This window comes from Crocodylus porosus, unplaced genomic scaffold, assembly GCF_001723895.1.
Source record: "Crocodylus porosus isolate Cpor-Errol unplaced genomic scaffold, CroPor_comp1, whole genome shotgun sequence".
In the NCBI taxonomy this organism is placed as follows: Eukaryota; Metazoa; Chordata; order Crocodylia; family Crocodylidae; genus Crocodylus; species Crocodylus porosus.
In genome coordinates, this window is record NW_017728931.1 from 73,015,399 (window position 1) to 73,029,803 (window position 14,405).

General features: G+C 40.2%; 1 protein-coding gene across 11 annotated transcripts in view; it reads right to left on the reverse strand.

Moving 5' to 3' along the window:
- The window catches only part of SYT1 (synaptotagmin 1), a 542,326-nt gene that overhangs the window by 117,183 nt on the left and 410,738 nt on the right, over positions 1 to 14,405 (reverse strand). For 10 of the 11 annotated variants that reach the window (XM_019543164.1, XM_019543160.1, XM_019543161.1 and 7 more), the window contains 3 exons: positions 13,393 to 13,515; positions 8,365 to 8,532; positions 3,342 to 3,509 (listed from right to left, as the gene is read on the reverse strand). In XM_019543164.1, coding sequence (XP_019398709.1) covers positions 3,342 to 3,509; positions 8,365 to 8,532; positions 13,393 to 13,515 — 459 coding nt within the window. The remainder of the gene's footprint in view (positions 1 to 3,341; positions 3,510 to 8,364; positions 8,533 to 13,392; positions 13,516 to 14,405) is intronic. The other variant, XM_019543159.1, reaches the window with a different exon arrangement.

Consider the following 14,405-nt stretch of genomic DNA (forward strand, 5'->3'; position numbering starts at 1 on the left):
AATCCAGACAAGACAGAGGTGGTGGGCAGACCAGTGACTTGGGGAGGTGGGGAATTATTGATGGGCTTCAGCCAAGTTAACAGCCAAGAGGTGCCCCTGAATCCTCTACTGCAGCGTTTCTCAACCTGTGTCATGACCCAAAAGTAGGTTGCAAGAGTATATGAAAGGGTCACGAACACACTTTAAAAATGGATCAACAAACATTAAAAAATGGGTTCTCCTTTAAAGTAGTAAAATGTGGGAAACAATGGCTTTTCCCTTGTAGACTGGAAGAGTTCCAGCCTGCAAGGGGCTGCTTGGGGCACCCCCATGTCTCACACATAGAGGGGCTGGACCTGGGGGCAGGGGGTAGTGGGTCGGGAATGAGGGGCACTGGGTTGGAACTGGCCATTCATGTTTACAAATGGTCTTGGTAAAAAAAAAGATTGAGAATCACTGCTGCACTGCACCTGAATCTCCAGGTGGAGCTGATGGGTAGGAATGCCTTTAACCAGCTCAATCTGGTGAGAAGTGTGTGACCTTTTCTTTCCACTATCCATGCCTTTTTCACCTTATTGCTAGACTATTATAATACACTCTATATAGGGCTACCCTTGGAGACTACCACGAAGCTGAATTTGGTGCAGAAAATGGCAGCCTGCCTTCTGATGGATGGGTTGCCAGGAGCACATAACGCTGGTGCTCCAGAGGCTGTACTGGCTTCCAGTAGGTTTCTGGATGCTGTAAGGTCCTAAACAGTCTGGTCTCTGTTTGTCTAAAGGGTTGCCTTCTCCCTTTTGTCCCATCACTAAGATTAGCCAAAAGGAACGTCCTGCGCACCTTCAGTGTGTAGTTTGTCCTCAGCTCTGAAAACTCTTAGGCTCACTAGAGGCTGAGCCTAGGCCTCTTCTGGGGGGGGTGGGGGGGCTGTAAGACCTTCCTATCTGGGCAGGCATTTAGCAGACCAAAGCTAGGCTGAGATACTGTTTAGTGGGAGGTCTGTTTTCTGCCAATATTCTAGATCTCTTTTAGGTTTTTTGGTTCTCTTTTTTTCCTCATATTTTGTAAGGTATTCCTGCTCTCACTGTAAGCCGCCCTGAGCCTTTGCTGGGAAGATGGCATAGAAAACAAATGAATGAATGAATGCTCAACAGAGATTGTTATCCATCACATTACAAATGAAACCCAGCACTAACCTGTATTATTGTATTGGCTGTCTGCACTGGAAAATAATAGTTTTGTTTTAAATCTTTTTCATTCCTCAATTGACTTGATTTCATGCTGTCTGTAATACAGGGATGTGAAATACTCGATGCCACAAAGGGTAATAGGGTAAAAGTCCAGTTCTTTGGAACTGTGAACTTTCATCATATAATAAAGTTTGGAAGGATCAAACATGCCTTGATTTAATACTTTCTGACATTCCAATTTGCACAAACTAAAGAATTGTTGCCCAGCATCAGGCCTCTTGTTCTAATCTGATTGACACATCTCTTTTGACCTTTTGCTTTAAGAGTGGAAAAGAAATATGCCTTATTACAAGGACACTAATGTCAAAAACATTTTCAATAAATGAATCCTAGAAGAGATGTTGTGACCAAGAAAATGCCACCTAATATAGTCTAATGCCCTGTTAGATGATATAGCCATCAGAACTTAGCATGGAAGAATCAGTTAGTAAAACCTATCATTTTAGAAAATCTGAGAAGACATAGGGACTTCTCTGCCAACAGGGAAGAATGAAAATTTAATTCAACACATTGCTACCAACTACAAATCTAAATCCAACATTCAGCTTTTCTTCACATGTATTAAGGATGGATTTCATCCAAAGGTTATCCCTTTAATTATAGGAATCCAGGTCAGAATGTAAGGAAATGTACTGGCTAAATTAGACAATAAAGAAGTCAGCCTCAAATTTATTCTGCTCTCACCAGAAAAGTGAAACATGCTGTGCATTCTTACTGCCATGAGTGGGCAGCTATTATCTAGCCATCAAAAGGAATAATAATATAAAGTTTATTAAAAAAACATTATTTTCTTAAGTAAAAAGTGGATAAGCTGGTATGAACAACTCTACAGAATGCACAATTTAGTTATTTAACATTTCTAAAAAGTACCATGGGTGCCTGGAGAATATTACTTTACATGGAAAACAACAAGAGTCCTGTTCCAAAGAGGGTGCAAAAAACTGGGAACCATAGAAACAGGAAATGGAAAAATAATCAAATAGTTCAGTACACTTCATTCCAAGTGTGCTTTAATGCATCATTTTAATCATCTAACATAATTCATTGTTATTGGGCACATCTAGACAAGATGCTTTAATGAGCAGTGGACTGTTCTACTGCACATTAGTGCATCATGGAAAAAAAACATGCTAATGTTCTAATGTGCAGTAGAATTAATTTACTGCACATTAAGAGTCACAAAATAATGTTCACCTTTGCTACTGCGCATTAGTGCAGCTTCTGCACCTTTATCTAGTACCTCATATCAGAGGGTGGCTATACATGAGCAGGGAGGTTGCTCTGAAGTTCAGTAATTCCAGTCTCGATTAATTGAGTCTGCTGGAGTGTGGCAATTACTGTGCTGCAGGAACTTCCCACATCTAATTTATCAGCGTCCCCAAGCTTCAAAATGGCAACGGGGGTGCTTTATATAAAGCTCATTGAACGAACTTTAGGTTAGTGCCCCCGCTGTCATTTTAAAGTGTGGGGATGCTGATATATGAGATGCTCTGGGCTCTTTAATTAGAGCAGCTCTCAGAGCTGCTTTAATTAAAGCGCCCCCTCCCTCTACTCCCAGAGCATATGTATAAATGCCTAAATGCCTTCTAGAGGTACTAAATTTAATGCACAGTGGCAAAGATGCATTAATGAACATGTAGAAGTACCCACTGAGTAGTAGTCAGTATAGCATGTTAACAAAAAGATCAATACCTTCTTACAATCAGATACTCAGAGATAGATGTATTCAGATCTATGGTCACAATTAAGTATAGGGGCAAACTGATCCCACAATTTAACAGCAAATACAGACACACATTTTGTGGGTACACAGTGCATTCACTCAAGTAAAATTTCACCCTCTGTTAAGCTTTTTTCCCTGAGATCAAAGTGAATGAAGTGTCAAAAACCATTGGAAGAAGAGGTAACAAGCCATAATGCAGCATGAACACTTTCTGATCTTATACATGTTTACAAGAAGGTTTGTTTCATGATTAATAGAAAATTAATCAGGCTAACACAAGGTTGGTATTACTTTTGTGGCTATAAATCAGTTCTCAATTAATAGTTTAACCATTTCTTCAACAGATGATGAAAGTATGCCACACAAAACAAACAGCTATGTTTTCCTACCTCTTCCTTCTCAGCACTTTGCAAATCTCGCCACTCCTCAGTCACATGACCGAAGTCCACCGTGTTCATGGCAACCTTATATTCCCCAATAATATCATGTTTGGAGAAGCGATCAAAGTCATATACTGCCATCACTAAGGTTTTTCCACCCAGTTCAGAGTACGGCACCTACAAAGAAAAGAAAATGACAAACTTCATAATGGAAAGAATAAAGCTGGGGTTACTGCAACGCAAATCTATTTCTGTGGTTTATCAGCTGTCATCTTGGGTAAACTGAACTGGGGGAAATTATGAGGTATAGTTTTTTAGTCACCTGATGCAGTGTTTTCTGAGACTAGAATAGGGCACTTAATAGTGTAATGTGGCAGCTCACTCATCACTGTTATTGTCTGTCCTCTGTCCTCAAAATTATTTTGTGGGTGGTGAAACTGACACTGGAGGCCAATTATTTGCCCCAAAATACATGAGCTTCTAATCCTCTACTATCTTTCCCTCAATAAATCATGCTGTCAACAGTCAGAAGAGGACAGCCTACAGACTGATGAGAAAGTACAGACCTAGGTTACTGCTTCTGACATAAAGAACTAGAGATTAAATAGTTTCCTTACAGTGCAACTATCTATTATTTAGCCAGGCATATTTTTCAACATGGTACCTTATATGACATAGACTCTGAGGTTCATTCAAAGTCTTAGTATGTAGTTAGAAATTGTAGCAGCAGAAGGCCAAGTCCTGACTAATTCTCCAGCTGTTCTGATGTGTTTGGGACAGCTGTTGCAGGTTAGGATGTTTATTAGTCACATTTTTAATATTCAGGGGAAGTAATGCAGTTTAGGTAAACCACACTTGAGTAGCTGGCTGTAAAAGCCTAATTAAAAAATTGTTTGGACTTGCATCGAAGGCTTGGTCAATTTTAAATTTTTTTTTGTTATTTTGGAAGTATAATGGTTACCTTATGCTTCAGTAAGCATTTTTCTATTAACTGTCTATATAAAAAGGGATGTCAAAGCATGGCAGAATATTTGGCCATATCAACATCTTAATATGTTCCAGTCTATTTAAGCTCTGGGTCTTCAGATATTTTGTTACTGACATTTGCCAGCTTTTAAAATTACTGACTGACCATATGGTACTTCCCCCTTCTCTTCCTTTACAATTTGGGCTATAACACTACAGAGCTTTACAAGTTAAGGACCTAATCCTGTTTCCACTAACAACCATGGTAATTTCAGTGGGCATAGGGCTGTGCATTCACAATGTAGAAGTACAATAACAAAATATATGTAAATGTTGTGTGTTACTTAGGTAACCATTTAAAAAAGGTGCAGTAGGTTTTGGATTTGCAACACGCAAAGGACTAAGTCAGTTTATATGCGTCTTTATGACAATATTACACTCATATTCCTGAGGACAAACATTTCTTAAAGCCTCCCTTTCCATAAATTTATGTTGCCATGTGCTAGACTTAATCCCCCCCTGACAATTTTGAAAATATGAAATGGTAAATAATTTACCATGTTTATATTTTCATCACTAACTTAACGTTATGTACAACTATTTTACTTAAATACATTTTTAAGGAGCTCTGACAACATGAACGCCACGTGCCCTGGTGGCTGGGGGGGCACAGTGAGCTCCCAAAGGTGGCAGAGGCACTGCTGGTGGCGGGAACATGGTGGCAGCAAGTGGGGAACTCCCACAGGTGGCCGCAGTGCTGTCAGTGGTGGGGGTTGAGGTGTGGCGAGCACCGACCGGTGGTCGGCCACCACCAGCAGACACTGCCGACAGCGGCCAGTGGCAATCATAGACTGCTCACAGATGCTGCCAGGGGTGCTAGAAGGGGGAGGGGGAGGTGGCAAGCAGCAACCGCCCACGGGCACCGCTGGCAGTGTTAGTGGTGCCTTTTTGCAAGGGATGCACTGCCATGCTCAGGGAGTACATGTGCACTTGCATGCCCCCTTACATGTCGCTAATGTCTGGCAATAATGCCAGAACCGCCTATCACCCCTCCATCAGCTTCACCAGTGGAAAGGCTTTGTTTGGGCTATCAAGCGAAAGCAAACTTTTGGCCCTTTGTTTCCTCCTTTGACTGTGAGCACTCAGCTTTTCCATGTCTTGAGACAAAGAGAAGGGAGGAAGGAACTTTGGCAGAAGGGCCAATGGCACAGTACAAACCTTGCTCTATGCTCCTCTATATCCATAGGGAGAGTTTTTCAACAACTCCCACTGCCCAGGAACTGCTTTTCTGAAGAACTGCTCTCTCCTTCTCCTTGTGGGATTAGACCAGGATGAGAGTTCCTTGCTAGTTACCATCTTGGAGACCTGACGACTGCTCCATTCTCGGACAGCCTGGATCTGGGGACTTTGGATTTTTCATCTTCCTCTGAGCATCTCAGGGGAGGTGCAAAATCTATCTTGTCACAGGTCGGAAGATCCCTTGTGCAGTTAATTATATAGAGGCTGGATTTGAAAGTAGATTAGGACAAGATATCCAAAGAAGGGAGGAGTGGGTTTGGGGGTCCTAATGTCTGGACTAGTAAGGGGGCAACATTCTCTTCCTCCCAACTTTAGTCTTCCCATATGGGTGGCAGAATGGTGTCAGTTTTTATGCTGAGACTAGGTTAACCATGGCCTTGTCTATGTTACAAAGTTCTGTTGGCATAGCTATGTTTGTTAATGATATAAAAAGGTTAATCCTCCTGTAGCCTTTGCAGCTGGAGGAGAGTTGGAGAAGGCCTCTTTCAGCAGAGCTTCAGTCATTCAAGAGAGCTGCTTTCTCTGGTGGCAGAAAACCTTCTGCTGCAGAGCTGTGTCTACACCTGCAGGTTCTGTCATGGTAGCTATTTTGATAGCAGATACATAATGAAGACTAAGCCTGTGTGTGTAAAGGGTACCACTGAGGGTAGCCCTCAGGGGTCATGAACAGAAGGCTGAAATATCAGTAACACATCAGATGGAAACAATTATAGAAGGATGATCTGCATTGGTCAAGCTTTTGCCAGACAGTTCCTAGATGTGTTACTTAAAGATTGACCTAGATAAACTGCATTTCTGGCATCCAGCCCTTCCTCCCGGTACCCTCCAGGACAATGGCTATATCTGGCAAACTCATCATGTTGTCATAAATCTCATTTTCCATTTTTTTTTCTTTTGTGCACTGCCAGCCCTCGACTTAGCTCCAGGTCCCCTTCCTCATGTGTAGTACAAAAGCTGAAGTCCTGGCTCTCCTGAAGGCAGTGGCAGAGCTCTCACTGAACACTGTAGAGCCAGAATTTTTCCAAAGGGTACAATTAACTTGGGCATTGAGATAGAGACATTGAAGTGAACCTCCTGCTTTGGGAACACACAGAAATTACAGATATTTTTCTCTTCATAAAAGATTTCAACACCCACACGCACAAAGAAATTCTTTATCTGAAGTTTCTCATTGGGGAAACACTTCTATCTCAGCAGCACTCAGCTGTAGATACTAACAGAATTAATCCTGTTCAAGTAGATTCAAGTTTTCATGAGTTCTGAGTGAGTTGTAAACTTACAGGTGAAATTCCTGACAATACCCGATAATTTTGCCTCTTAGTATTTATGACCACAAATATGTTAATTTGAAAATCTATAATCTTTCAAAGAACTGTTATCTCAGGGCACAGCTGTTGTTTTTTTCCCTCAAAGCAGTGAAATAGAGATAAAATCATGTTTTGTTGACCTACCCCAAAGTAATGCACATATGCAGCCACACAAACAGAAAGTACTGATGTTGTTTAGAGTAAAGCAACTTTGGCACTGACCTGCACTTGCAGTTCTTAGTCAGGCAAAACCTCCATCAGTTTTGCTTGAGTAAAATTTCAGGATTCAGTCCATTATCAGCATCATATTGGGATGCACCTAAATCTCTCAGTCACTGCTTGCTAAGCAAAGGACACATTCTTCTCTCATTCTTTAAATGTCAGTATTTAAGATGTGACTTAGAACACGTAGCCCTTATCTGCCTGTGAGTAAGTGTCTTCCTGTTAAATGACAATATTATTTGATGTATCCTTTCTCTTGTGTGTTACACTGGAATCTGTCATTTATAGCTCTGGTTCCCTTTAAATGCTCTCATAGGAAAGTTCAGTAAAGGAATACCCCAGAAAGGATTATTTTTATGAACATCTTCAAGGGAAAAATAGACTTAGGTATGCAGTAGTGGCTGTGACCTTTGGGGATATCTTCCTCACTGAGTGATTACATAGCCTGAGTTTTTTGTTACTGTTCTTGTTTTCAATCTACAGCTGTCATTGTAAGACAGAGCATATAGAGAGGGAAATGCCTACAGTAACAGAAGTGAGATGTGTATTGGAAAAATCTTTGAAATATGTTTAATAGAACTTCTCTATTCCATATAACTGCAGATTAGGTTGATTAGAAACATGCCACTAAAAGAGCTGCCTGTAATTTAAAATTCAGGCCTTAACTAAATTTACTTGATGTTGTTCATAATGTAAACTACAGTTTTGATTTCTTTTCATATGTAAAGTAGTATGGTAAAGGATTGCTAGGTCAGATTATGGGCAAACCCAACAAGACTGATCTTTCACTTGTTCTATTATTGTACTTCAATTTATTTTGGAGAGAAAAAGGAATAATTTACTGAAATATATAAATCAGACAAAATATGTTTTTAAGGAAATGCTGGTATAGTGAAATTCATATTCATACCTTTGTCCAAATGTCACCCTCTGTTGTTACTCTTCAAAATAATCTCCAGCTCTCACAGGCCAGATCTCCAGTTGCCAGAAATAGGCCTAGCTTCATTGATTACAATCAAGCCCAGCCTATTTATGCCTACTGAAGATGTGGCCCACTGTGATTACAGCTTTCATCATAAAACTGAATCTCAAAGATTTCTGCAGCAGAAAAATCTTCTGTGCCTCAGGTCACCAATTAACTAAGATGTGCCATTCTGCAGCTAAGCATGAGATGAACCTTTAGTATACATAAGAAACACCAAAAAAAAAAAAGTTTTAAGTAATTAGCAAAAGACTACCTTGAATGTAAATTGCTCATTGAAGACAGGGTTAAGGGTCTTTCTGTGGACTTTAGTTTCATATTTCTTCTTCTTATCAGGCAGCAGGAAAACTTTCACGTAGGGATCAGATGTACCACCCATATCTAATGCAGGCAGCTCAGCTGCTTGAATAATCCCTACCAGAAGCTGAAAGACAGAGAGAGAGAGAAACAGAAACAGAAGAATGGAATATTAAACAGTTGCTTATGGAAAGATTTATCTATTCAAAAATGCCATTTTTTTTTCTGTCTTTTTTCCCCTTTTTGTTCTCCTAAAAAATAAATCTACCATCCTCTCAGGAATTTCTCTGCAGAAAGGTAAGCCAGGCTATAGACTTCACAAAGCCAATTAAGGAAGATGCAGACTTTAGGAAGGCTGTTTTTAAAGCAGAAAAGAGGGCAGCTGATTGCAGCTAACTACAAAATCATTTTTTTAAGACTGCAATCAAATAAATTCCAAATTGCTATAGCCTCTTGTGCCTCATTTTTCTATGCAGAGCTCTGTGAATAGAAAATATATTGTTAAACAATCATGAATGCATAATTTTGACCATGAAACTTGTATTTAAAACCAGCCCCTCTGTGCCATAGCTTTGGCAGAAGGATGGGGATTTTGTTGAAATCAAATGGATCTTGCCCTTATCCTGACATTTCACCTTCACTTCTCTGGGCACAAATGGGGCTTACATTCCTAATGATAATTTTTTTTCCAGTTCTGGCTAATAGCTTATGCAAAAGTTATATTTTCAAAAGTGACTTAGGAATTTAGAAGCCTGCCTCGCTTCAAATCAATAATATTTAAGCTCCTAAATGCATAAGTCACTTCTGAAATGGGAATCAGGCACTTCTGAAAATTTATCCTTAGCTTCCAGATGGCTGAATAAGCCTGCTCTGTGCTACTCACCATCATGATGAATAGTACTTAGAGACCCCCATCAAATTAGGGCCATGTACAAGGCATTGTACATATTTGTGGTAAGACACTCACACAGTGAAGCACTTACTAACTAAACAGATAGGCTAGGAAAAAGAAAGCATCACCCCCATTTTATAGAAGGGGAACTGATGAAGGTCCTTTCACAAATTTCTTGGAAGTCCCAGGAAACATAAGGCAAAACTAGGAACTAAAGCCAAGTGTTTCTACACCCCAATCCTGTGCTTTGATGTTCTTTCCTTTCCTTGACCAGTTGTATACAATTAGAAATATGAGCCCAACAAATTGGAACCAAAATAACTGCAATCTAGTACAGTCTTCAGAGAGAGTCTTAAGAATGGGATTAATTTTTTGCCTGTTTTAAAAGCATTGTGTGACCCAAGTGCTTCCCACCTTAAGCTCCATGAACCAATTTTTTTCTTTCAGTTGTATGCAACTTTTCCTTTTTCCCCCCTTACTGTTATTTTAAAGTGCAGAATAGTCCATAAAAACAATGCTAGGCTCAGGATCTATGTCAAGTCTTTCACGTCAAGGAGTAAAAAAGCAGTTTATGACTTTTATTTAAGAGTGGAAAAGTAATTCAGTCCTTTTAAAAGCTCTCTCTCTAAAACTGAAACACCATGCTCTAGAGAGTATTTTGGTTATCGCGTCCAGATTTTTAACCCAGTGCAATATACTGAATGGTAATTGGGTTTCTAGTTTATTCCTCCATGCAACTGTGCTGTCTTGGCATACAACCACATCATTCAGTCCCAAGGAAGTACCAGAGCTCAGCAGGGAAATTTAACAGTAGAGTTAGGGCAGCAGAATAAAATAGGAATCCACAACAAATACAATTTAGCACCTTAATTAAACACTGCACACTATCAAAGCTTTGGTGTTGGGAAATAAATAAATGGTTTCTATCACATTCTGTTTGCTTTTGGAAAATCTTACTCTCAAAATCAACATGACATTTCCTTTAATAAAATTCACAAAGTAAGTTTATTTTCATCTTCTATGGGAGCTCAGAACTATTTATCACAAAAGATTTGCAGCTTTTCTTTTTTCCCCTTTAGATCTTCTGCCCTTTGAAGATTTTAAGGTTTCCTACTGATTTCAAAAAACTGTGGTGATGAGGAGTGGTCAGGTAAAGAATGATAGGTCAGATGACTTGTATTTACTTTGGGAGTTGAGGAAAAGCTCCTTTATTCATAGACTCTTGAAAGATTGCAGAATTCTTTCTGCCTTTTGCTTTGAAGCAGTGGTGGTTCAAAGTTAGTTGAAAAGACTCGGAGAGTACAGTGTATTATGCAAAATTATAGCCTTATGCAAATATTCTGTCATTGATGCAGGAAGTTTACTTCACTTTTTCAGCTGTTCTTCCTGCAACAAATTTATTTTATACCATGAAAAGCATCTGAAGAAATTCTGAATTTATATTAGTGGAAATAAATCACAAAGTAAATATGGAAGTCAGTGCCAATGAAGAGTACAAACTCACAGGGACCACAACTCCAATATATATTTGTTTTCCTAAATAGAGACTTCAAGATCTGATTAAGGCACTTTTAAAATGAAAGCTACGATTTGCTCAGAATTGAAACATTTTTTGGTGTGCCCTGCCCTAAGGAAGCACAGTCTTTTTGATTCATGTGTAGGCTTGTGCATATAAGTGGGGGTGGCTGAAAAGTACAGTTCCTTTGCAAATTCTAGGGGCTGCTATTGAAGGAAAGGAGGAATTCTTTCTGCCCATCAGAATTTTTAAGTGGTAGCATTCTCTTATTTGAATTTTCCTTAAAGATTAGTGATTCAGTTTTTAGCAGGGCATGAATCAAAAGCAAAAAGAAACACTGGCAATGAAGGTAATTAAAGAGGTAGTGTGGGCCAATGGATAGAGCATTTGACTGGGTGGGAGGGGGAGGAGGGTATAGTGATCAGGAGACTTCTTGTAGCTGCTCCATTGACCAGGTGTGTGACCTTGAATTAACTGCTTCACCTATTTCCTCTCCCTCTTTTCTATTTAAACTGTAAGTTCCTTTGAGTAGTGACAGTCTCTTACAGTGTACATTCATAGAATCATAGACCATTAGGGTTGGAAGGGATATCAGGAGGTTATCTAGTCCAACGCCCTGCTTAATGCAAGACCATCCCCAACTAGATCATTCCAGCCAGGGATTTGCTGAGTTGGGCCTTAAAAACCTCCAAGGAAGGAGATTCCACCACCTCCCTAGGTAACCTGTTCCAGTGCTTCACCACCCTCCTAGTAAGAAAGTTTTTCCTAATATCCAACCTAAACATCCCTTGCTGCAACTTGAGACCATTGCTCCTTGTGCCGTCACCTGCAGGGATCCTGGTTTTCTCTGATTAAAAAAAATCCATAATTTTCAGTTAAAGAAAGTAAATCCAAATCCACATTCTTCTGTGATTTAAATCAAACACCACTTATATATATATATGTGTCTTTATATGTATAGAGAGAGAAAGAGAGAGATGCTTCATTTTAATCATGGAAATGTGGATTTGGGTTTAATTTTTTTAAACCAAAAATTGGGGATTTTTTTAAATCAGAGAAAACCAGGAGCCCTGGTCATCTGTCACCACTGACAACAGTCTAGCTCCATCCTCTGGAATCACCCCTCAAATCAAATTTCACCTTAGTCTTCTCTTCTGCAGACTACATAAGCCTGGTTCCCTCAGCCTCTCCTCATAAGTCATGTGTCCCAGCCCCTGAACCATTTTTGTTGGCCTCCATTGGACTCTCTCCAACTTGTCCACATCCTTTCTATAGAAGGGAGCGGGGGCAAAACTGGATAAAGACTCCCTAGTACAGTGGGAGCTGATTGTGATTGCCATTGCTAAAATGCAAATAATTAATAATAATTAGAGAGAATTGTGATTGAAAGGGTACCACTCCAGGCTGCACTGTGCTTATATATGCTGTACTGCCCAGCTTGTGCTATCTTCCATACTGGAAGTAGGACAGCAGGGGCAGGCAATTATTTCAGCTGGAGGATCACTTAGCGAGTTTTGGCATGGGGTTTTGGGGGGCTGTGTATAGGGGCATGGTGGCTGGGATGTGTGAGGGGGTGTGGGTGCATGTGTATGATGGGGAATGCTTGGGGGACTTGCCCTATGAACACACACTTACTCTCTCTCTCTCTCCCCCTCCCTCACTGCACACACACACAAACACACTCACGTTCTGTGCCCCCTTCGCTACACACACACTCTCTCTCTCTCTCTCCCCTTCCCTCCCTCACTGCACACACCCACACTTTGCCTCCCCCACTACACACACACACAGAGTTCCTCCCTTACTACACTCTCTCTCTCTCTCTCCCTCTTTACTCTAGCTGTCTCTCTCCCTCCATCATTGCACACACACCCTTCTGCTCCTAGCCCTGGGGTACCAGCATGGGCCCCTTGCTCCCATGGTTTGGCAATGCAGCCGGGGGTCACATAGTGCTGAAGCAGGCGTGCAGGGAAGCAGTGAAAGCTGCAGCAGGCAGAGGTTGTGGGGTGGGAGTTGGAGGGGGCTTTGGAGGGGAGCGGGGCTGGGCTGACCTTGTTGCTGGCTCCTGTTGGCTCCCCCTGAGTCCTACTGCCCCTGGCTCCTGTCAGCTTTGACAGGCAGCCAGGAACACATAAATATTAATTTTCTAAAATTTTTAGGGGCCCTGTGGGCCAAATAGAATGGCCTGGCAGGCTGGAGCCACAGGCCATATTTTGCCTGCCCCTGTAGTATAGCCACCCTCTGGCTCTACCTTAGAACAGGGCTAATTAGCTTTGGTGCAGTGTTATATAAATCCAACTGTACAGGAGGTAGGATGCATGGGGAAGAGCACTATGTTTCAGCAAGATACTCCCTGGCTCAGTAAGCAAGAGGCAAATATATACTCTGGAAGTGCAGTATATATTTTGAATGGAAACCAATGCGGAAGCAATTACTTCATATGTTTTCAGACTCACTTTTCCCTTTCACCCAACCTAACTAGATATCTTTTAAAAATATCTACTGGGTATGAATACAGTATTCCATTTTCTCCTGTTAACACAGAAAAAAAACATTATCAGAGGTTGTTTGTTCCAAACCTGATTATTCTGGAAGTCATAATCCAAAGAATATTGGATTTTCCCCAGTTTCTCCACTTCTTTGGGTTCTTCTTTATCTTCCCCATCAGTTAGTCCAGTCTCAGCATCATCATCCTTGAGAGCCTTCAGGAAAGAAAGGCAACAATAATAAAAATGAGTAGCTCTTTGGCATTACCCCAAAATGGACACTGTGTTCTCCATTCTACTGTAAAGCCATTTAAAGCAAGCATGATAGCACAAATCCATATATGCTCTTTACATATATATTTATAGTATTCAGATTGTGCAAGAAAACATTTTTAGTTAGCAAGCAAGCAATGAAAGTAGGAAGAAAGCCTCTGAGGACATTGCAAGCAAAAACTGTTATAAAACCTGAAAATACAAAGTAGGCGTCAACTTCATATTTAAAAATCGACTTTTCAAATGAAACTGTCTCTTATAGAGACAAATGTGGATAAACATGCTCTTAAATAGTCAAGGTTGCACATTCATTCAACTTAGAGAGATCTTGGCAATGTCAAATATAGATGTGCATGCTGTGACTTGTTTGCAACAAAGCAAAGTCTCTCTGCAGGATTACTACCATTAAGAAGATAGCACTGTGGGAGAATTCTTCCTACAATGATATGCCAAACATTTTACATGTTTTTATTTAGGATGATTATGAAAGCAAAGATATCACCATGCCATTAGCAAATGCATGTTCATAGAGAAGACCAGTCTAGTCCCATTTCCCTTTTTTAATCATTCTCAGTGTAAAGCTAGGCTGAACCAAACTGATTTAAAAGTGTATTGATTTGAGTACAGCTGGAAAGACATATACTTGTATTTTTACCTTCAGCATAAATCCTCACTGTTATTCTTAAAGGACACAATTCTCTCAGGTTTTGAACAAGAGAAAAATGTAGCATAAAACCATAATTCTGTGCTGTACCAGAAAGCAGAAATATTTTTATTGCAAGATGAAGTTATTCAATTATTAAATCATATTAAAAGGTGTCCCATCAAACAGT